A 24,744-nucleotide genomic window follows, 5' to 3' on the forward strand; every position below is an offset into this window, starting at 1 on the left:
CACCTCCCGACCCCACTAAGGGACAAGGGTGTTAGAAAATGGATGGATGAGTAAAAATACAGTAGTCTGACAATGGTGGCCTGCATAAAGTTTTATGGCAGAGTTTGATTTATAGTGTTCACACAGTGAACACACTTTCTCACTGTGTAATCACACTTCACGTTTTCCTGTATCTCAGTGTGTTTACATTGAAAGCTGTAAAAAAAAAAAAAAAAAAAGAGCCTGAAAATGAAACAAACTAGTAGACAAGAAACAGGCCACTAACATAAACACTATAAAGCTTTGTTCCTTTTGCAATTCTGCAGCTTCGCCAAAAAGCCTGACAGCTATAAAATGCCGCTCATATATCATCACCGCAGAAGGATTAACCTGCTGAATTCATGTAAGCACCAGTTGACGGTGAAGACGTACAGTCTGCAGATGGASGCACGAGAGCACAAGGTTGAACTCAGATCCCTTAATCTACACAGAAAGTTGGCGACATGGCAAACTGATCTGTATAACTGATTCTGTGGTTMGGTGGTCTAATGTGGATGACAGAAATTGTAATGTAACCGTTGGGATGTTTTCACACCTGATAGTCTGGTCAACTCAGTTCGATTGAGGACCAAAACTGAAACATTTGTTACATTTTCAGCTGATATGGTTTGCTTTGGTCAAACGATCCAACATAAAAAGTAAATAAAAATGGAGTGGAGTTATATTTTAGCACTTGTAGGGATTCTCTTTTGTTTTGGTGAAAGACCATCACCTACTTCTCTCTCTAGCGTCAGACTCTTAGTTAGGGCATATTTACCCACAATGCCCTGTGCTATGATTTGCTTCCTGCATTTGGAGTAATTTCCAGTCCAGTTGCATCCACATCTGCATTCGAGCCGCATCAGAGTTGTCTTCATCTGAGACCCAGGTTTGTAGGTGGGACCAGTGTTTGTTTTTTTGGTCCAAGCTTGCCATTCATATCTCCCCAAACAAACCAAATTTCTAGGCAAACGAACAAAAGTTTGCATAAAGTAGATAAAATAAGACTTTGCTGTTGGAGTCATAGAAGTGGGACAGCGTGCAAGTCTTCGCAGGCGGACATTTTCAAACGTACGGTTGACTTTAACAAAGCTGCATAGTGAATCTTTTGTGTGTTGTGGTTCTAAAACAGTTCCAAGCTCCTAGTAAAATTTCACTCAAGACATTTTACAGATAAGGAGTCACTTAGTGAAGACAGGTGGTATTAAAGCATCAACCCTTTCTCAGTTTCAGTCACATCTTATTTATCTGAAAAGTGATGTTATGGGATTCATTAGAGCCAACATATGCTTAAGAGTTTCTTTCTCACTGCATAGCTCCATGGTTCCTGTTTGGCTTCAAAGGGCCCTCTGTTCAGTAAGTGCTTAATGCCTCTCATATGTGCACAGCAACAACACAGTCCAGCTTGCTTGGCCCAATTGGTTGCCTCTACTATCCCCAGAATGCAAATATTAACATTAAGGGGCCTACTGGAGGGACAGGTCTTCTTCCAATGTTCAAAGTAGCTGTGTTTGTGGAAATTTCACAAAAAGAGACAGAGAAAAAGTTCTTGTTGGAAAACTCTCAAATCTTAAACAGATATACGATTTGCTTTAATTTATTTAGTTTTGGAGACAGGAATAGGATGTCTGATTAAATTGCATGAGGGAAGCGTGAAGACAATTCAAGCAATTAGAGGCGTGGGAAAGTCTTACCAGTGGTCCAACTTTTCCAACATCTCCAATGTCTCCTTTTTCTCCCTGCAAGGAGAAAACATCAAACAATTTTACTACTTAGCTACTGTAGTTAAAGAGATCTCTATAATCAGTCCTCTCCTAATTTGGCAGTATGCTCGCAGGATATTAAGTGTAAAACGGGACACACACATGGGCTGCACAGGCCTGTGAATAATTTGGTGTTCCATGATGCATTTCATGACGACGACCATGGAGGAAATAATTTCCCCTCTTAATTAAGTCCATCTTTACAGCACAGACTAAGTGTTTAAATGGATGGAAATCAAAACAAGCACAAGATAACCACAGAAAGACAGATTAAGAAGAGAAAACCTAACTATACTAACGTAACTTTGTGTGATTGAGTTTTAAAGCTTATTAATTAGTTGTCGCCTATTAAACACAAGAAACACTCACAGAAAATGTCAATAAATTACTCTAAAATAATACAACCAGACGAAACATTAAAAAAAAAATCTGTTTGACATATAGAAGTGAGCAGTGAGGAAAACATTTCCAGCTGTGGCGTAGCCGGGTGGCGTCTTGCCAAACTGGTTGGCTTCCAGCTGTGTCACGTTTGATGCCAAGCACTGACACGAGGCAGAATCCACCTCTGTCATTTAATACAGCAATTTAAAAAATGAACGAATAAATCATTTAAAACCATGTACGCATAAAAATTTGATATTCACATACAACTTAACCTTTTATTATCAGTGTGCGACCTTTGACTATTTATCTGTTTTAGATCAGTAAATGATTAATTATATTTGGTAAATGCCAAATTTAGGGAATACTTTTAATGCTTACATACACGTACGTCATTTTTGCAAGACCCCAAGTGCTGATGGCTTTGCAAGCTTTTAGCAGCTTTTAGCAGTTAAGTGGAGGAGAGGATCTTAGAGCAACACCTTAAACCCACTGCTTCCTTCCTTCAAGAGATCGATGTAAGTACCAACCCAATGAAAATGTCCAGTTAATCAGTAGATCAGTTCAGTGAACCAGAGGTGAAAGAGTTTTGACTCAAAATGTCCGTTTTAACCCCAGATGGTGATGGAAACTTGTGAAATGTCTTTTTACCAGAGAAATGATTCCTCTGCTGACATGACCATCAATGCCACTCAGACAGGAAGAAATCATTACTGCAGAAGTAACAATAAAAGCTTGATTATACTTTGCAAATGCACTAWGGGAAATTTGACATCTTGATGTCAAAATGGAACTTAAATTTAAGTGTTTTGGCATTCGAATAGGTTTTATTAATTCCAGAGGGAAATTCATAAAAACAGATCATTCATCAGAATAATCATTGTTATATTTGCAATGATAAACAGGGACATTTTTAAATTTCATTATTCTGATTGTGAATAATAGATAAGTGGTGGCAGTATTATGTTGTTGGTATGTTGCCATCATAGCGACACATTACGGCAAAACTTTAGGAGTTAAATCTTTGACACAAATGGGCATTTCAAACAATGACTTGCAATGATGCATTTAAATTAGTTATAATGTGGCTGAAGAACAATAAACTTTATGTGTGGGAGAGGAAATCACATCACCCAGAACTTAGTCTCATATAAAATGTATAAAAATTTGGACACAGCTTAAAAGTTGTCATTAGTCATCTTCAATTGCCCAATAGCTTGGCGAATCTCTTACGGTGAAAAACCACAGAATGCCAAATCAATAACACCACCAAAGATTTTAAAACAATTGTTTCATGACACACACGCACAAACACACACAAAAAAAAGTGTCATAAATGCTTACCAGCAAGCCTTCAGGTCCAGGTTCACCTGCATGACCTTTCCTCCCAGATCTCCCCTTCATAAAAAGTGTYGATCAAAAGAAGCGGTGCYGTTTATTYAATATCATCCAAAATCTAAACTGATTATATGTGTATGTGCAYATTTAGATGAGACTTCTTACAGTCGGGCYAATGCTGCCAGGTGGGCCGAGTGGGCCTTCATCACCCTGCAGAAACACAGTACAGCCATTAAAACCAAAACACTTATAACAGCTGCATATCTTTAGGTATGAATAACTGAYGTRAAATGACTAACAGAAGCACACTTGATAATATAAAGAAATGTGGAACTTATTTTGCCCAGCAGTAAAGCTTAGAGAACAAAAATAGCTCTGCAATACTGATGCCAGTCCAGGCAATAAAGTTGTCATCCCCCGTTTTCTGTAAGTCAACGTAAACAGAACTAAGAGCAAATCTCCATATTCATTAAATTCTCTACCGCGTCTAGTAAATCCTAAGAGGAATTCCTAATAAACCAAACTGGAATAAATTCTAATGAAAAAGATCTGCAATTCAGTTTAACTCTTACTTCTGAGTAATGCAGGTATTGGCCAACTCAGCACCTTTGTGAATGTGTGCCAACTCAATGCTTCAACACAGCATAAAATTGTGTTTGTGTGTGTACACGTGTGTGTGTGTGTGTGCATGTGTGTGTTGTACTTCTTCCAAAGGCTTTTGTTCACTTTTCCAGGACTGGAAAAAATGTTAAAGTAGTTTTTATATGCATCTGATTTTAAATTATAACTTCACCTGGTGGAACATAACCTGAGATCTTTCAGTAACAAAGTCTTKCACTCAGATCTAACTCCAATATGACTTTTACCCTGATAATCAATCAGGCTTTGGTCTAATATTTTCCATGTCAGTGGAGCAGTGAAACAGGAACAGAGCAGACACAATATGACTTATCTGAGCTAGTTTAAGTGTTGAACAGTCTCACCTGTACTCCTTTTGGTCCTTGTGGGCCTTGGGGCCCTCTCGCACCTTGTAAGCCCTGCAACACAACCGAACCTGTAATTACTAACAATTAGGTAAAGTAAATGCTTCATTTGTGGATGATTTGAGAGTTGCTACCTTCGGTCCAGGTGGACCATTCGGGCCTGGAACGCCGATGTCTCCAGGAAACCCCTTAGAAAAAGCATTAAAGAGATTACAGATGCTGTTACTGTARTATCGCTACTTTCTTAAAAACTATTTTGGACAAATTTATACTCCATTTAAAAACAGCAAGTTTTAGTTAGGACCACTGACAGATTAAAAAGTAGCATAGGCTTCCAAAATCTGCTAACAGACTTCTACAAAGYTTATGTATAAACAAATACTGTAATGCCAAATAGAGCTGAGATTGAAAACCTTAATGCAGGATTGTSRTGACACAATGTTTAATTTCCATCTAGAGCTGCATTTGTTGACATAATTTCAAAGATGCTGTAAAACAAAATAACCCAAAAGAAACTGAAACTATCTGTAATGCCTTTGTCACACCATTGTGTATCTAGCTTGCTTTCCTTTAACACAYGGATACATAGAGCTTCCGGTGAATAATACTCTCCATAGTATTATCACACTACACTGTAGTGTGTGTGATGTGATCTCCAGATCAAAAACTTTTCTGGCATGGGTGACGTAACTTAGTGACTCTAAATGAATCCCACATGTTTTAAAATATCCCTAAGAGTTACGTAAATGTTGTGCCAATGGCTCGATGATGTGACTCTCATGYTATGCCATGCAGATGRTCTGTCTACGCTAAGAAGATTTGCTAACTTAGTTTGCCGAATGCTGTAAATGGCTGACACAGCACACGGTTGGTTGTGTGTTTTGACTGATTAAAGACCTATTTCTCTACCACTTGGGTGAATTCTAGTGGTTGAGTTGTTCAGCGGGTAAAATAAGAATTAAACACATAATTTTTCTCAGTCTAAATGCTTCAAATGACACAAAATTCAAACCAGATGTCAGACAACCCCAGTARTCCACACATGCAAAAAAATCAAAGTAAAAATAATCCAGAAAMAGAATTAAGGATAAGAAAATAAATGGAATGACAAAGCAAATAAGTACTAAATGCAGTCCAATGTATTAACATATTCAAGTCGCTTTCTTGGCAACTTCAAGATGTATGAAGGAATTAGCTGCATTGCTCAGGTGTGACTTTTGGCACATTCTTCAACACAACTGTTCAAATCTTGAAGATTTATATTGGATACAAGTCAGGTGTTTGTTCCATTTCAGCAGATTTGATTTGCTTCTTTGAAACCAGTTAAGAGTTTCCTTGGCCTTCTATTTGGGACTATTGTCTTTCATCTTCAGATTTTTAATCAAAACTGTCCCTGTGCAATCCCCCAGTCATTCTTTACTCAATTATTTGCAGTCTGTCGATATCAACTTAAAATAAAATAAAATAATAACAAGGATAAATAAATAAAACCTGACAGGTTCACAAACCTTTGGCTCTTTTAATTATCCAGAACTAAAACYTCCAGTTTTCAATAAAAGAATCTGACTAATAAGTTGCAGAAGTTGAAGCATGTGGATTAGGTTCAGATTTTGATTTTGTGTTGAATTTAAACTTGATTTTGAATGTGGAGTGAACTCTGCTGTAAACCTACATTTTAACATGAAATTATTTCATGTTAGCTGAAGTTAACTTCAGATGTTCTCTTTTTAAGCAAAACMTGAAGGTTTTGTTATCTTTCTCTCTCCTTAGTTGTCATGCCATCTGTCTTGCATGTGAATGGTACCAGTATTATTAAACCTGAATTCCCTTTATTATCATTCTAGTGGAATCCTGATAGTGGGTAGCTATGAAAATCAATATATTGTTTATGTTCCAATCCCACAACACTCAAAAGTGAAGAATTAAGCTCAGTATGCTTTTACASCTGTTAATGTTTGGACATTTTTCTTTATTCAGCATTTTTCACTGTGCCACTGTCTAAGTCCAAAACCTGAACTCTTATTCATTTTTTTCAGCATGGAAAAATGTTTCCATGGAAAAAAAAAAAGTTAAATATTTGCATCTTCTCCCCTTTTGGGTATGTAACTATGCCAACAGTAATGGAGCAAACTATCACTGTGGTGTGGACTGACAGGAGYCCAGACAAGCAACTATTCAACAATGCTTGTAAGCAGCAATGGATTTTAAATAAACTCACTTCTATCTTTAGCCAGATGCTTCTTCAGTTTGAAAAGATCACCACAACACTCTCAAACATTAACTCTCAGTACCGGTGGAGGAGAAACCTTCAAGATATCAATAATTTCCTTTAACATTTTTACTAGAATTTGTTTATATCATCATCCTTTCAGTTTTCCAACAATTAAAAAACAAGTATAGTGATATATTTAATTCAATGGACTCAAAACAGTCTGAATTTAGTTCTGCTGTTATTTCTCAATTCATAAGTTAAAGTGTGTTGTACTAATATATAAAAAAAACCTGTATATCATTCCTACCTCTGGTCCTGGTGGCCCATGTGGTCCTTGTGTCCCAACTTCTCCAATTCTACCCTTTAAAGCAAAGTATATATAATATACACATGATAAAGCTGAATATGACAATATTCAGCTGTAAATAAGGAGCACAGCTATATTCATATTTCTCTGAAATTAGAGAACAAACAGACAGAATTGAACTCTGATTAACTCCGGTGGGTTTCTGCATCGACACAAATGTTAGATAGTAAAAACACATTCAGTAAAGTGATTAAGTTTTTCATCACAGAAACAGAACAGAGGTTTCCATCATCAAACTAAATCCCTTAAATCTTCTCAAAACCTGGCTGAACATCAAGTCCTCTTTGTAGTAATTACTCTGAACTCTCAGTCTATCCTACTTTGTATCCTAATCTTTCTGATTAGGTGTGATTAAATAAACAGCTACACTGATAATGTGAACAAATAAACCACGGATGTCCTGATCCAATCTCAGGTATTAGACTGAGATTCTCAGCATGGCTTTGGGAATCACATACAAAACTCAACTTGTACGATTACGTCATCGGCTCTCCTGTGAAGACAAATGAATTTTCTTGCTTTTTTTGAGGGCAATTTCTAACAGTCACACATTATTGCTTGCAAAATAATAATAGAATTTTGGAAAATCCTTAGCCTCATCGCATAATTGCCTAAGTCATATTTTGTCCAGATCTCTGCATAATATTGACCTCCTAATTGTCAATCTCCTCAGCCTATCAGAACACTTGCTACAGTCCAAAATCCATATTTCCCCAAGTCGTTCCTTTGAGTTAGACCTGCTTAAAAAATGTTTCTTCTTGTTTTCTGAAACATCAAACATATGGCTTAGACACTTATGCTAGGAGGTTAATAAAATAATCTTTAACAGAATTTCCACAAGGAATAGGAGTGGATTTCCCCTAAAATATAATGTTTTTTATATTTTTAAGTGGCTGCTGTTCCCTGTCTAAGTCACTTTTCACCAACACTACTAGATGTTGGACAGAGATCATGTGTAGCACTTCTTATGAAATTTGCAAAGCACTGTATTTGTGGGTTTTGTAGTCTCTAAATGTATCAGGGTCTTGTTTAATCTGATTGCAGCATGTTTATGCTTTTTTGACACAATGACAGGATCTGATATTATTTAGATAAGGTAATGAAATAAATGATATTAACTGTGAACAGGTACAGTTACTACATGCAGTGATCTTGGGTAGGTGGAAATGCTGGATACATGGTATTGAATTTACTAACTTTAAGAAAGTAACAGACCTGGACTCAGAATGACCAACATCTACTGTTAAATGAGTTGGATCAGTATCTTAATTAAACTTCTGTTTCGAGACTCACAATCATTGTAGCCATGTCACCTTGATTATCACATCTGAGCCAAACCAATAAAAACTGTCCCAAGTTATTATAACATTGCCAGACTAAGGAACCCTCTTTCCAATGGAGAACTGGAACGTACCGGTGGTCCTGGTTTCCCTCTGGGCCCAGCAGGACCAGGAGGACCAGCAACACCCTAAAACATACAAACACAATCATCTTCAACTGGTTTTGCTTTGTGTGAAATTGCAACATTACAGCAGAAAGCAAGTCTGCATGTGGGTSAGTGCAGTTCGGTACACCACTTTGTCTGTTTCCAAAGTAAAACCACCACAAACATCCGACCTGTACCGCACCATTCCTGGACCGTGGGAGAATGGTAGGGTCAGGGCGGAGCTACTGGTGTCACACGTCACAGTGCATTGWTTGGAGGMCAGAAAAACGTCACTGCTTGTGAAAAGGACAAGATATAGTGMGTCATGTTTGTCGTCGTCGGATTAATAYGATGCAACATTAGGCGATTGGCTTTAGCCCCGCCTGCCCGCAGTGGAAACGCTCTCCTGAACACACCAGACCATCAAGAAGCATAMCACACCACACWGACATGGGCTGTAACACTCATCACTGCAAGGCACAAGAATCATCTTAGCATAAGTGACAAATTCAAAGCAGTTTTAGAACTTGTCACTTCTTACCTTGTCACCTTGGTAGCCCATCTCTCCTGGCTCGCCCCTTTGACCCACTTCACCCTAGATTTTACAGTATCACACAAGATATAACACAACACTCCCCTGTCATAGTAATCACAATACAACAGGTTACAAATAAACACAATTCTAACATGGAATATATGTACACTGCACTTTATATTCTAGATTTTAAACTTTGATTATTTCAATCCTTAGTCATCCTACAAATTTATCTGAATACATTTAATCGACTTGTTGCAAAAAGCTGCTAAAACACAGATAGTTTGCATAAAACCCTAAAGTCAAAGTGCTTTCAGTCTAACTTGGAGGTTTTGACCTGGACAAATAATTCACTTTGACATCAGCTGTGGTTTGCTGCTCCAATCCCTCATTGCAATTTTATTATTCTGGCCTTTTTGTCACAGTTTGTGGTAGAAGTTGTGCATCAAACTGTCAACAGGGCAGTTGCAACTGGTGTAATTGCATTARCTGAGCTAGTGGAATAAAACACACATATTCACAACAATAATATAAATATTTAAATCACCTTATCACCTTTCAATCCGGGCAGCCCGACGTGTCCTGCTGGGCCCTGCAGCAAGAACAAGAAGAAAGAAAAAAGTTAGAAAATAAACAATCAGTAATAACGTTAACATTGCGGCAATTGTCAATTGTCAACATTTCCATATTACATTTTTTGTTACTAATTTATGTCTCAGGTCTTATCATCTTTACCAAATGGGACGTTTTTAAAACATGGTACTTAAGTAACAATGAATTAAGTTAAATATTTACTAGATAAACCTACCTGAGGTCCTGTCATACCAGGCAGCCCTCGTGGTCCCTCTGGGCCTGGATCCCCCTGTTGGAAGAAGAAAATAATGAAATTTGGATTTTAAAAACTCTGAAAACTAAATTCACATGCTTTTGATAAAAACCCAAAACTTTTACTTCAACTCTTATGGCTACACAAATGCAAACATATTTTTTGAACCCAGAGAAACAAGCCGAGTTAATAATGTATCCATCTGTTTTGGATGAGCAYGCRGGCTGCTTCCTTACTCACAGCCCAAACATCTACACCAACCAAAAGGCTTGGATTGAAAACAACCAGAAAGTGGAGCTGGACCCCCACAATGTGCCTCAAGGAAGAGAACATGCTGTCAAAACATCTGCAGCAATTGTTAGTAATAAAAACGGTGCCATGACATTGACACTGAACCCTCCATCCATTTTGGCATCTCTGATAAACATGTTTGTTTCTGACATCACCAGTGACTTCTCTGTATTCTCAGTGTCAAACAGTTTGGCCTCTTTCTCCTATCTCAGTATCTCCTTGATGAATTGGTCTCAACTCTGTGACCTGAGGGCACATATCTGGACTTTACCGAAGAGCAATGCATCATTGAAATATGCTCTCCCACTCATTCTAGCGCTAACTGTGCACTTCATAACCAGCTGGCAACTTGTGCAGCTTTGAAAGCAATACTTGTTATAGAGGGACGCCACGAAAACAATKTGTCTCTCATTCTAACTTAAATAGGGAGCTACAAATAGTTACAATATGTTGTGAATGTTGATATCATTTTTTAGTCTGAACAAGAATTGTGTACACAAGGTTGAATTCATTCAGATAAATGCATACAAATAAAACCTCAGCACCCACATTAATATGTTGTCCCTTAATGGCAACAAACACGCTCATGAGTCCAGAACTCTGGACTTCTTCTGTCCAATCAGCCTGCAGGAAACCGTGACCCTCAACAGCTTCATGATGCACATCATGGATCCTGGCTGCTATGACGATTTGGCGACCCCAATATCCCAATATTCTTTACCTCATTTCCTTTTCTCATGATGCAATCTCTCTTGTGAAAAGCACCTGCAGCAACAACCCAATCAACATGATGCTGCCACCCCCGAACTGCACAGGTGAGCTAGTTTTCTSTCATTTGCAAGCTCCATCAGACTCCAGAACACGTCTCCAAAATTAAGKTTGAATGTATTTTCAGAATGTAATTATTGACGGTTCTGCATGTTGYTATTGGAAACAGGCTTCTTCCTCACTGAGTGGCCTTTCGGTACAGGAGTTGTTTTATGGTGTTTGATGTCACCCTCTCACCAACTTCAACCAGGATCTTCAGAAAGTTTTTTGATTTTGTTCTCGGATTGATTCGATTTGACATTTTTACTCGTATATAGTTATTGGAACGAAGCACCTAAAGGGATTTAGAGATTTTGCCCAAAGATGATCTGATCTTATTGAGCTTCACAATTCTGGCACAGGAATTTTAGTGTATGTAAGCTCCTAAATTTGACAAGATTAATGAAAAATATACAAAACACATTCATTAAGTTTTTACAATTTTGGTTACTAGCAAATGTAGCTATTTCTGTTCATATCATAACTGACCCAAAACAGGAARGTTTAGCTTAATGTTAAACCATGAAAATAATTTTAAAAAAGGTTTTATATAATTTTTATACAATGTAAGTTTCTGGCTTCGGTGGTGTCTTTCAGTCTAAACTATAAAAATGTACCAGTGTGAAGAAAACAAGACAAATATCAGACTCACCCTCAAACCAGGAAAGCCATTAATACCAGAACCACCAACAGGCCCCTGTTAAATCATCACAGCACAAGACATTTTCAGAAACATTTTACAAACATGCATATAATATTAATCTAAACAGATTTATTTTTCTGGATCATGTATTTTCCTTTTGATTTCTGTTGCCACTAAGASCAATGAACAATAATAAMAAAAAAAGATGCACTACTTTTGATAAGTTACATTGTYATGTTCTGTTGTAAACAGACCCCTCTTGGGYATTAACAAACATAAAGATAAGTGTGCACACGTTAAACTTAACATTGCTCATTTTAAAACTACATTTAGTAAAATAAAAAGTGTCCAACAATACAAGATGATAAAAACAGAAACAGATTCTTAAACAAATGTGAATCCARTCCAGTGAAAGTTGGAATCCAACTGGAGAAATAATGTTTAGTCCAGAAGTTGGGTACTTAAGCAGGGAACCAATARAGTAAATGRAGTACTAAAGGTACATTTTACGTTTACAACAACTTTTTCATTTCACCTGGGTTTTGTAATAYATACATTTTTAAATTCCAATCCRCAGGTACTTCAAAGATTAGCGTTCTCACCTGGCTGCCATCTGGACCAGGTGGCCCCCTCTCCCCGACRTCTCCTACMACACCCTGTGGAAGAAGCAAAACATGTTTTACAAAGGAGGACACACCTTGTTTATTCCACTCCTGTTTGTTTAAATAACAGTTTCAGTCCCAAATATAAGACCTACACTTCTTTTGGCCACTATGCAATAAGGGAAAGACAAGCAAACACGCCACTAAGAGCAAGCTGAAGTTTAAGATGAAAGTTTAAACTAAAACAAGTCGTTTTAGCTTAGTTGTTTAAAAATATACACATAAAACACGCTAATAGCCCAAACCCAGAAAATGCATTTGTGCCTTTTACAATGTACCAGGAATTATTTCCAATTTAAACCYTAGAAAACCTGTACGTACCAAAATAAACCTATTTTAACACAGGTTATGTTTGTGGATCTAAATCKCTCCACTAGGATGYGTTTACTTYAAGTCCAACAATCTATTGGATTTCCCAGACTAATGTAGAGAGAACTCACCTGACCCTCAAACAGCTAAACACAGATAAGTACAAAAAAATGATCAAAAACAAACTGTATTACGTGTCTTCCTTTTGGGCCAGGTTTTCCAACAGGACCAGGAATGCCCTAGAAAATAAAACCAAATAGTTAATCAAACCTTCCAAGACACCAGACCTCCGTGACCCTGCAGGGATGGGCAGGTATAATCAACGGATGGATGGAATACACGTCACTTCTGCAGAGACATCCATTTAAGAAATTAGTAAAAGTCAAAAGTATATAAATGTGCAACTTTGGAAAGTAGATTTACACTAACACTGAATTAAAAAAATTTATTTCATACTTTTCCAAGTGAGGATTTGCTGGGGGGTTTTCCAGCTTAGAACAAGRAARTCCGAACTTCCAGGTACAAATCAGACACAACACYTTGAATAAAACCCCACTATGTAAYGTGTATGTAAACAGCTAATTTGATTAAGTTGAAATATCTTGATACGGCTAAAAAATAAAAAAATAAATCAATTATTCTGTTATTATTATGCATATGTACAAGATTACATGCCCGTATTTTTCGGACTATAGAGCCGCACCCACAAAGTTTTTTTGTTTGTTTATTTTAAACTGGAAACATAAGCCGCACCAGGCTAAAAGTCGCTGGTATATCAGCTACTCTCCGTTTTCCACAAGGAAACAAATCTATTAAGGACGCAGCTGCGTCTCCAACCATGGATTCGTTCACGCCGAGCTTATGATCAGCGGCTATCGATCTGTAGTCTTCAACTTAAAAGACTCATRAACTTCTTCCCATGATGAGCGGGTATGGGTTTGAAGACATTTCTCCGCTGCTAGCATGTTTGTTCTACAGGAAAATCAGCACTTTCTTCTTTGATTTCCAATTTTGACTTCCAATGATTCACTTCATGCTAAAGCGCCCCCTGGTGGTTGAAGAAAAAKCCACAGGGCARAATCKGSCATGTTTCAAAGTGTGGGGAAAAAGTAGCGGCGTATAGTACGGAAAATAAGGTAGGTTTTGCAGAAAAGCTCTTTAAAGTTTGACACAGTTATAAGCAGATATTTACACATAAAAAAGTACACATTCAGCTTTTTTACTGTCTGACATTAAATCAGAATAAAAACCTCCTGAATTAGGTCAGTTAGTATCACCAAAATCATTCATATTCCCTAAATGCCAAAATAAAAAAAGTGACAGATATTCTTTTAACTTTCCTTAAATTCAGAGGTTTTGTGTTTTCTTCCACACGCTTTTTAGAAAGTTTGGAGTTCTGTTCCTCCTTACAGATCAAACAGGTTTTTCAGAATGCTTGTGCAGAGTGTAGCTTCAAGCTTCAAGCTTCAAGCTTCTCGCTGTCAGAACTTTACATGAGCAAGCTACAGCTCAGCTACATCAAAGTAGCAGCTAGCCCTTCATGTGGTCCTTCAAATATGCTGGTTTYTAGCATGTTCCTCATCCTCCGTGATTAAGGCCAGCTGATTGAGTATCATACCAAGGTATCATCAGAAGGACACATTGCTTTCATAACCATTGCCTCTACATGTGGAGAAATCATTTTTCAAAACTGCTCACACTCATCTCTTCAAGCTTCAAGCTAATTTTTTTTCTACGTTTTCTTTTTTCTTTGAACTTTTTGTGCTTTTCTGCCAAATGTAACGATGGTTGTTAAAAACAAAACATCCATTTCACTGTCAGAAGACCACAAGACATGGCCCCAAATGTTAAGAACATCTGAAAGCATTTGCAAAAGTGCAATCTGGGTTTTTTATGTCCTTATTCCTTTTAATGTTGCACCGCCATTGTCCCTTTTCTGAACAGAACATTCCCATTTTGTTTGTACTGCATTATAATAATAATCAGGCATATTAAATTATACCAGAGTTCCTGATATCTTCGGTGATTTGTTTAGCTGTTTCTATGATGTCACAAAGGAAAGCAGACTATTTTAGGTGTTGCCTTAAAATAAATCCTCAGGTGTCTCTAATTATCTAAGATTTTGTGAATTAACCTGACAAGCCTGCTTAGTAGTTTTAATACATGTCACTTTCTGAATTTTAGAAAAGTAATAACTACAACATCTAAAAACATACTATTGCTCATTGTTCTGGCTGTAAACAAATGGAAATGACTTAGCTAATCGTAATGTACCTTAAAAAAAATGACAAAAGTTTAATCTGAGTTCTTGACAGATTGTGAAAAAGCCCTTGTATTTTAATGCACATATGAAACATGCACTACTAAAAACATAACACACTTACTTTCTCCCCTTCCAGCCCTGGTGGTCCAGCAACGCCAGGAGGCCCAATGAAACCCTAAACATTGGGACACATTATATGAATACTTTTAAACAATATTTAATTGGGAAAAAATTTAAACTAAACTTTTTTATTGTAGATATAAAATAAACCTGTTTTATATTAATAAAACACATACTTTCAATTAAAACTGAATGATTCTTTATAAGCAATAACATTTTGGTTTTACAGCTGCTGGCTAATGCTAGCCAAAAAGTAGTACTTGTGAGCATTTGGAAGTCATTTTTAAACCAGGAAATAGTCCAAAAGCATGTGTGACAGGGACAGAAAGTGACACAGTTACAGAGGAACTGTCTCTTCGTGGAAGTCCTCTGTAACATGTATTGGGAAGCCTGTAAATGATCTGTTACTATCATCTCCAAAGCACTTCAGGACTGTTTCCCAAAACACTCTTTTATTTCGTTTTTAAAGGGAAAAGGAATAAAGCAAGAATATTTTGCTCCAGAGCTTTTGTTTTTACATAATTTAGTTTAACGGACCATGAGCCCGTTAAACCTGATGATCCTCGGATTAGTCATTAGAAACACATCATGATGACTGTGCAATACGTAAAGCTTCAAAGTTAGGATACAACTGCAGCCAACAGTGAGTCATATGATCATAAAGTGTTTTGTGAAAGCACCCACATCACTGGAGCACAGCTTTTCACCTTACAACAAAAACAGTTATTGTTTCGTTGGGATTCTTGGTGACGACTAAACACAAAGTCACAAAGAATCATGAGCAGACATGGAAATTGTAGATTTTTTTAACAAGTAAAAATCGAAGAAGTGTGGTTAGTACCCTTGAATCTATGCGTTGTAAAACCCATTTTTTTTGCAATCACAGCTGCAAGTCTTTTGGGGTATGTCTCCACGTCTATGAAGCGTTTGCTCGTTGTTGTTGCTTTATGATTGGTAAGTCAGAAAAACACACAATTACACAAAGATAGACTATATTTCCAGGTAGGGAAGCTTGTGAAGGTAATATGTTGCACAGAATATTATTTAGAGAACCTAATATAAATGCACTCCACACTTTTCAGATCTTCAGGCGTGCATGCATTTGTCACGCTCCGTCCACTTTACAGTGACATGGTACATTGTGTTGGTCTGTTACAAAACGTTTAAGAGGTATGAATACTTTTGCAATGTGCTGTAAACAAAGAGCTTCAAAAAAGGAAATGAATACATCATTGAAAGCAGAAATACAGTGATTTGACAAACTGCTGCACAGAAATGTTCTGTATCATCTTTGTTCTTTTCGTGCATGTGTCAGTGTGATTCTAACTCGCCACGTCTCTTTCTCCTACACTTCAGCCTTATCAAAGCTCTTTCTGTCCTTTTCTCCATGCCAACCTCAGCCTGACACTGTAATCCCAGCTATCCTCTTTCTCCCAGTTGCAGTTTTCCACATAAAGTCCCTTTCTCTCACCAGCTCGTTTAGCCATCCCCTCTGTCTGCTTTCAGACTTTCTCTAATCTATTTTTCCTCCATCCTCTTCTCCTCCCTTGATTTTCTTGGGTTTTTTTATGGTGGCATTCCTCTGCAAAGAATGAACTACAGTTAGAAGAACAAGTGAGGCTTCAAAGTGACAACCCGATGTCACACTAGGCCTCACATGAGGACTCCCCTAAGGCGATATGATGAAAATGCGAGTCTTATCCTGATCTTTCTCTATGGAGCAAAGTTAAGCACCTGACACCGTCTTGATCCTTTCAGGAAATGAAGTGTTTAATCCAAAGCTGTAGAAGAAAAGAGGGCAGAACAGGAGCGGAAAACTACTTACGCGGACACCTTTAGGTCCGGGGCTACCTTGTGGCCCAGCTAAGCCCTAAAAGAAAAACAAGGTTTTGATCAACAAGACACATTTGTGAAGAACAGTCATTCTAACTTAATACACACTTATACAAAAGATTGCTATTGTCAGCTGGATGAAAACCTGAGATCATTTAAATTAAAATCAACTGAGAGTGGAATGAGTGCAGAGAACAGCAGAGCAGATGATATCAGGGACGTTTTACTGTAAAATTGATTCATGGAGAAACATTTCTTGTGTTTTTCACTGCACCTGCCTGCCAGGGTAACCTGCAGCTCCAGACTCCCCRGGAGGTCCTGGTATGCCCTTCAGTAAGAAAAAGAGTGAGATTAGGTGGAACGGATGAACTGAAAGAGGAGAAACACAGGCTTCTGCTGCTGCTGTCTGCAAGAATAAAACACACTCTGTTCAGTCCAGACAACCCCGTCTGCTAACTGTTGCTTCCTGCAGAGCTCCAACCTGACTCGCCCTCTCTTACTGTCTTTTTTTTTTAACTAACCTCATTTGTTAGCATTTTGACAACCTGGAAGGTGTTTCCAGCAAGGAAAAGTGGGATTTAAACTGAGGACAAAAGAAAACACTGACTGCATTGTACAAGCTGATGCCCTTCCCACAACCTGTCTGAGTTTTGAGAGGGTGCAAACATATAAGTGCTTGCAAGCATTTTTACTTAAATAGCATCATCACAAACTGTAACTTGATATCAAATAAGGATGATGCAGCAGTTTAGCATCAGTAAGAAATACTGCCACCTGGAGATGGGAGTAAGCAGTCACATAAACCCAATGTTTTTGACCATTTCTGTGGAAAATTAGCAATTGTGCGTCAGTGCGAAGAAATACAGGAAACTTTAATCACACAAAACCAAAGGGACTGACTGGAATTCAGTCTGAATTAAAAATGATTACTTACTTGTTCTCCTGGTGGGCCAGGTGCACCTTGATAACCCTTAAGACCCTTCAAAATTAGAACAAGAAAAATATTGTTTGCATACTTTTAAAAAGAAAAACATCAGAGAACAGACTACAGGTGTGTTCTACAAGAGCCTCAACAGTTTGTGGATATTTGTTTATGCAATACGGGAGTATATATGTGACATGAGTCAAGAAAACATTACAGAAAATGCCAACATTTGTACAAAATTATAGAAAATAAACTAAAATAATATTAAACATAATTCATTTCCAGTATAGATAAAAGAAATAAATAATAAATAAAAGAACAACTACCAAATAAATAACTTCCTTGTTTTTGAATTACAAGTATTGATGCCAGTCAAGTCCCTATGTGTGTATTTTATGTCCATTTCTGTTTATGGTGTTATGCCAGGTTTTGTACAGATAATAATAAAAAAAAAATCATAACCCATTTTCAAATGCTCGTCTATGCTAATTATTTTGTTTTAACATAATTGTCGACCAATAAAAATTCCCTAATGGTCATTTTATTTCTGGAGTGATAACAGCAACTTGTCATGAACTGCTTCAGATTTTGTGACACATGAATTTTCACACTGAATTAAAAACGCACAAGGCTGTAAAGAGCACAGAGCCAGTCATTTCCTCTGAAATGACCTGATATGACATCACAGTGAGTGTGATGGGTATATTAGGTTTAATGAGGGTAAACACCAGTGTGGTCTCCTAGGGGTCAAAGTTAATATAAACTATGTTGAGAGGGAACATATAAAAGTTTCAGTAGTAGATTACTGAAACAGCTGCACTGGAAGAACTGAGCAGCACAACAGTTCACTATAATAACACAGCTGTCATCACGATCAGAACCCATCTGAAGCTGGGTGATCGCAGCCAAAAACAATTTCATCACCAAACCCATTCAAGCCAGACACTGACCACACTCACAAAACAATCTGAGTCAACTGCGTATAATGCATGTTGACACAAGTATAACGCATAAGTACTTGTGACGACTTCTGGTCAAAATAAAATGCTGACTTCTTATCAGCTGAAACATGCGTAACCTAAACTTTGGCAATGTGCAAACAAGTCCAAGCAGTTCAACGTAGAAAATGCCTGCTCCAAAGCAACACAAACAAAATGACAGTAACCAGGGATACATTGCTGTGTGTTATCAAAAACTGAATACAGGACATAAAAAGGCAAGGAAGTTAAAAATGCACGATTAATCTACGTTTTTTTTGTTTTGATGTAAATATGTTTTAGTGATGAAGACAAAAACTACAGCAAAAATCTTCTAAATAAAATAATTTAATAAATTGTGCCTTGCAATGTGATCATTTGAAATGATCACATTTTGCTATGCCACAGGAAAATACCTGAACTTTGACTAGACCTTTAGAGGACATAAACTGCACCTTTGTCTAAGCTCTTTTGGCTTCCATCAGGTTTTCTTGGTGCATCAGTTTGCATTTAACTCCTTCCATCTTTCACATGTTTGTCTTGTCTCATTTTGGCTAACAAACAACACATTTCCTTCAGGTTCTCTTTCATAAAGGCCTATAATTTGTGGAGGACATTACCAATCACCTTTGTTTTTATAGATTTAAAGTTGTGCAACACTTTTTTCCATTTTTGGATGAACAGAGCTCCTTAAAATTTGTGATCTTGTTTTGAATTTCTCCATAGCTTTATCAGGTGTGCTCCTTGGTCTTACTGATGCTGCTGGTTTGCTTTGGATTCTCTTCTTCTTTAGTAAAAACATTGCATATCTGCATATTTACAAGAAAGAAAAAACTGCTGGTGCTGCTCAGAGTGCTGATGGAATGGCAAACTTGGCAAAAATAAAGCTGGTTTTGATTCTAATGTTTAGAGATATAAACAAAAGTACTCCACACTTTTCTGAATTTTATTTTAAAAATTGAAAATCGTGTATCATTTTGCTTTCACTTCAGAAAATGTGTATAACAGTGTGTTAGTCCAACTTGTCTAAATAAAATACACCAGAATGTGGCTGTAATGTGGAAAAAATGTAATTGGTATGAACACTTTTGAAGAGGTAAAACTAATAAAATTAGATTTTCATGACATAACTATATACACCTTTAAAATTGTGTAATTCCAAGTAAACCTCAAAAGCAAGCACAAAGTTTCCTACTGATTGATTCAAAGGCTGTTTTTGTTGCCTTGATAGCAGCTCATGCATTACACACAACCAGAAAACCAGACACATTTATTCCTACCGGCGGTCCTGGAAATCCTTTCGGTCCAGGTGAACCAGGTGGACCTCTGTCACCCTAATGACACAAACGCAGACAAATCGCAAAAAGTTAACATTAAAAACCAAGTAACAATTAAACCAACAGTGGAGGCTCCTTCAGTTATGTCAGTATTTATTTAAATGTTTCTTTTATGCAATAGTTATTTATAATTTCCCTTTTTCTGTAATACTGCTTTAAGATGTTTGCTAATATGGGTGCACACATTTAGTAAACAATTGAGATATGTTTATGTTGCTAATCGCTATATTTATTTTTTTGCTGAGATTTGATGGCTGTGGGAGAGGACYGGTTATGATGTAACACCAGGAAGTGGAGCAATCCATCAGGCTGCTGGAAGCAGGGGACGCGACTCTGGAGAAGCTACCAATCTCTTTTGGTTCATCCATCCATCCATCCATCCATCCATTTTCTTACACCCTTGTCCCTCAGTGGGGTACGCTAGCCTCTCGGGCGAGAGGCAGGGATCACCCTGGACAGGTCGCCAGTCTGTCGCAGGGCAACACAGAGACACACAACCATGCACACACACACTCACACCTAGGGGCAATTTGGAGAGGCCAATTAACCTGACAGTCATGTTTTTGGTTTTTGGACTGTGGGAGGAAACCGGAGTACCCGGAGAAAACCCACCATGCACAGGGAGAACATGCAAACTCAATGCAGAAAGACCGGGGCCGGGAATCGAACCCAGAACCTTCTTGCTGCAAGGCAACAGCTCTACCAACTGCGCCACTGTGCAGCCCCTCTTTTAGTTCCGGCGTTGAGAAACATTTTTGATGTTAGGATGTTTTAGTTTTCACATGTGGGTTGTAGTGATCGTTTGTTGATTTGGATTAGTCGCCTCGGTTTAGTCATTGTTGGTCTCCTTTTTCCCCTCGTTTCTTGCAGACTAGCCTTCGTGTATAAATTCCCCTGAATGTTCATTGTGAGAGAGCAGTTAGTTAGATTTGTCTTGTATAAAGTTACATATTTGATGACATAAGTACTGCCACCAAACTAATTAAAGCACTTTTTTAATACTCAAATGCTAAAAGAGTAAAATTTACTACTCACTAGTAAAATAAAAAAACTGCAGTGAAAAAAATAGCAAATAACACTAAAGCCAGTGTTTCTCCATCTGTTGTATGTATTTTAAACCTTGCTGCTTCTCATCAGAGTAACAACCTGGGAATGATTTTGGCTGTTAAAATAATAAGAGAGAAGGCTACAACCATGGAGATAAAAAAGACATTGTCAGTCATTATGAGAAAGAAGAATGTTTTTTGATTCCTAATAGTCGAAGAGGTGAAAGGCCCAGTCTAAAATGAGATAACAGCATGACCAGCACTTTAAAGCACTTTAAAGCTTGACTCATCCATTTGTCTCTAACTGTCGTCTAACATTGCACACAGTGGTCAATGGGAACCCCAAGCAGAGTTCAGAGGGTTTCATCTTCCAAACAGCACAATTTTATTAAAAACACTTCTTCGGTGCAAAAAGAGGCAGAATATGTACCATGTTAATATTTCAATATTCAGAGTTTTATGTTTGAAATAACTCATCAATGTGACATTGCATTGACACCTCATAAATACAGTACTAAAATTTTGTTTGTAACTAATTCAACTTTAATGTCTTGCTATCAAGAAAGTATTGCAAGGCAAAATAACTTCAGGTATTTTTTTTTCCTTTTTTTGTTGAGTACAGAAAGTGATGAACTTGGTGGAATCAGAATGCATGTAATTAGATCAAGATACTTAGCCATGCTGCTCAGGAAAATCATTACTTTCATGACGTTTGGACAAAAATGAAACGAGGATGGAGCGACGCAATAAGAGAAAACAGCTGTGGTGACGCCACACAGATCAGTGTTAGCAGCATGACTCAGAAATGTTAAATGAGGGAATAAGAAGTTCTTATAAAAATGAGAAAACACACACAAAAAATTAAACTTGAAGCAGTAAAGCACCAAACAAAGTAAATACTTAACATGCAGCAATGTGTTATAAATAAACATTTGCTGTTTGTGTCAGACTGGGTTGGCTTGTTAAAACATTTACCTTGCATTATACTGTAGGGTAAGCTTGTTTTGGTTATGAGTTCATATAAAGGAAAATGTTGAAACTGGGTGACAGAATCATCCTAAGAGGAAAGCAGTTAACCGTTGTCTGGGTTCACCCGTGGCAAACAGGTTGGAGGTGACGGATCCGACAAAATGCAGCCTGCAAACTCTTTATGGAACAGTGTTCCCTCGCCCGGACGTGGGTCACCGTCCTCTGGAGAACAGCTGGGGTGACGCCGTGCGTGGATGTTGGACACACTGGTGAGAACCTGAGCTTTTACCCACGGAGACCGGTCAGGCACAGTCCAAAAAGGAAACGTGTGCTCTAGTGGGACGATGGTGGCAATAGTGGTGGCAGTTTGTCCCTCAATCGGTGGGTTGTCTGTCTGCCTCTGTCGTTGTGTCCTTGTGCAAGATGTGCATGAATGGGTGAATAACTGAATGTAGTGTGAAGCGCTTTGGGGTCTGATGATGGCCTTGACAAGTACGCACCATTTTACTTGTGGGAGCGACCAAAGCGATGACCAAAGGCAGGGACTTTGGTGGTCTGATCATCAGCTACAGAAGCTATTTAAATCCTTTGGGGTTGTAAATTAAATAATGATGTACACATATACTTGAACTAATAATAAATCCAGATCCAGAGTTCTTTGGAAAAAATGTTGCGAATCTTTCTCTCGTCAGGATTTTAAGTCAGATTCAGGTCTGGGCCTTTTTCTTGTGAAGTTATTGATTCGGTTGTTTGTTTTTGTTCATCTTTGTGTCAACAAATATATTTACTCTTACATAGATTTTTTTACAAGGCTGCACAGTGGCGCAGTTGGTAGAGCTGTTGCCTTGCAGCAAGAAGGTTCTGGGTTCGATTCCCGGCCCCGGTCTTTCTGCATGGAGTTTGCATGTTCTCCCTGTGCATGGTGGGTTTTCTCCAGGTACTCTGGTTTCTTCCCACAGTCCAAAAACATGACTGTCAGGTTAATTGGCCTCTCTAAATTGCCCCTAGGTGAGAGTGTGTGTGCATGGTTGTTTGTCCTGTGTGTCTCTGTGTTGCCCTGCAACAGACTGGCGACCTGTCCAGGGTGACCCCGCCTCTCGCCCGGAACGTTGGCTGGAGATCGACACCAGCAAGCCCTCCCGACCCCACTGAGGGACAAGGGTGTAAAGAAAATGGATTAATGGATAGATTTTTTTACCTTTTGCCCTGGCGAAGCTTGGCCTGGAGAGAGACCTGGGTCTCCTTTTGAACCCTGGAACAGAAAAAAGGTCACAATGTCAGCTGGTTTTGAGGAACAGTGGGAAAAGTTGAAGACCAGAGGAGCATTTTTGACCTTCACACACATTATAAAACTCCAACTACTGATTTGCTCTCTTGTTCAACAAAATTTTAACCCTTAACATAGTGACATGAACCAAGTTCTCATAACTTATCTCACAATGTTTCCAAAGCTATAAATAAATCTTCTGACATCTACCAGGTGTTCCATGCCTGCTCTGAAATACCTGTGCTTATTTACTCCACATGTTTATTAGACCCCCTACCTTTTAAACGTATTTCCTTCCAGGGCTCAGAATTTCCACAAGAACAATTTAACATCAACCAGATTTTGAGAATCATGTTACCACAGTTTGACATCCAGCGAGGCATACAACCCAAAAACCAAAACTCTGTCCTGTTTGAACAACAGTCAGCAATGCGTGAAGCCCACTGACAGGCTCTTTTAAGCATAAAGTGGACTGTTTGAACATATCATGCAGTCAGCCAACTTCTCTGCTCGTGTTCACAACATATTTCAGTGAGTGATGGTCTCTCTAACCGAGTCAAACTCTCTCTTATTCCCTTTATTTCTCGAGTTCCAGGGAGTTAGACTGACTCATCAACTAGTCACTATGGTATTAGACAAACTTTTTATTTGTCTTCATAAATGTGGGCGTACAGCTGGCAGGAACAGCTAGTCAGCAGGTGGAAGAGTGTTGCACAATCACTGAGTGAAGCTGAGCCAAGTATGCCTAGTGAATCAAAAGTGTCAGAAAAGACTCAGAAGAAAACCATCTAGTACCGCTGTTTTATTTTACAGGATCTAAAACATGTAATAGTTCCTAATTTTTAATCTATGATGCATTTAACCCTCCTGTTATGTTCGTTTCTAAGTACAGCAACAAACTTCCTGGGTCAATTTGACCCAGGAAGTGTTTAATCATGCAATAGAGTCAGAAACCAAAAACAGTCCTCCAAAACATTTTTGTATCTGATTATTAACTCCAATCAATGTTTGTGCAATGATTTTTTTTATTTCTCACAAATAAAGGATCAATGACGACAATTTACTCATTTGGACATAAAAAATGGGGGGGAAAAAATAGACACAAAAAAAACAATAATTTCCTTGAAATTGATCTTTTGTAAAATGTTTATATTACATTTTGATTTTTTCTTTCAAGGGGTGATCATTATAATTGGACTTGAGACATACTGTTCTTGGTCAAATTGACTCGCTGATTAAAATCAATACAAATGAGTCATGCAGAGAGTATTTTTGTTTTCCTCCACTTCTACAGAGTGTCCACTCAGTGTGGGTGGAGTTTGTCCACGGGAACAGAAAATGTTCCCGTCAAAAGTTGTATGAACACCTGCTTTCTCGCAGTTCATAGTGAAGTAAAGAAAATAGTGAGAAACTGGGCTTGTGTGTGTGTGTGTGTGTGTGTGTGTG

The 24,744-nt window shown here is 37.9% G+C and overlaps 2 protein-coding genes across 5 annotated transcripts in view; both read right to left on the reverse strand.

The window, feature by feature from the left end:
• The window catches only part of col24a1 (collagen type XXIV alpha 1 chain), a 47,822-nt gene extending 35,347 nt beyond the window's left edge, over positions 1–12,475 (reverse strand). The window contains exons 1-12 of one of the 2 annotated variants that reach the window (XM_017304552.1): positions 12,193–12,475; positions 11,600–11,644; positions 9,832–9,885; positions 9,579–9,615; positions 9,030–9,083; positions 8,477–8,530; positions 7,003–7,056; positions 4,618–4,671; positions 4,484–4,537; positions 3,666–3,710; positions 3,507–3,560; positions 1,713–1,757 (exon numbers count right to left, since the gene is read on the reverse strand). In XM_017304552.1, coding sequence (XP_017160041.1) covers positions 1,713–1,757; positions 3,507–3,560; positions 3,666–3,710; positions 4,484–4,537; positions 4,618–4,671; positions 7,003–7,056; positions 8,477–8,530; positions 9,030–9,050 — 381 coding nt within the window. In that variant the 5' untranslated portion in view covers positions 9,051–9,083; positions 9,579–9,615; positions 9,832–9,885; positions 11,600–11,644; positions 12,193–12,475. Of the gene's footprint in view, positions 1–1,712; positions 1,758–3,506; positions 3,561–3,665; positions 3,711–4,483; positions 4,538–4,617; positions 4,672–7,002; positions 7,057–8,476; positions 8,531–9,029; positions 9,084–9,570; positions 9,616–9,831; positions 9,886–11,599; positions 11,645–12,192 lie in introns of both variants that reach the window. The other variant, XM_017304551.1, reaches the window with a different exon arrangement.
• Positions 12,476–12,764: 289 nt separating this feature from the next.
• Positions 12,765–24,744, reverse strand: part of LOC108166264 (collagen alpha-1(XXIV) chain-like) — a 36,882-nt gene continuing 24,902 nt past the window's right edge. Inside the window, exons 4-10 of one of the 3 annotated variants that reach the window (XR_001776574.1) lie at positions 23,230–23,283; positions 19,960–20,013; positions 17,712–17,756; positions 17,056–17,105; positions 16,770–16,814; positions 14,946–14,999; positions 12,765–12,800 (exon numbers count right to left, since the gene is read on the reverse strand). Coding sequence is in view for 2 of the 3 variants with exons in the window: in XM_017304554.1 (XP_017160043.1) it covers positions 16,808–16,814; positions 17,052–17,105; positions 17,712–17,756; positions 19,960–20,013; positions 23,230–23,283 (214 nt within the window). In the remaining variant the exon portion in view is untranslated. Of the gene's footprint in view, positions 12,801–14,945; positions 15,000–16,769; positions 16,815–17,051; positions 17,106–17,711; positions 17,757–19,959; positions 20,014–23,229; positions 23,284–24,744 lie in introns of those variants that run through there. The other 2 variants (XM_017304554.1, XM_017304553.1) reach the window with 2 other exon arrangements.

Source organism: Poecilia reticulata, linkage group LG4, assembly GCF_000633615.1.
Source record: "Poecilia reticulata strain Guanapo linkage group LG4, Guppy_female_1.0+MT, whole genome shotgun sequence".
Classification (NCBI taxonomy): domain Eukaryota; kingdom Metazoa; phylum Chordata; class Actinopteri; order Cyprinodontiformes; family Poeciliidae; genus Poecilia; species Poecilia reticulata.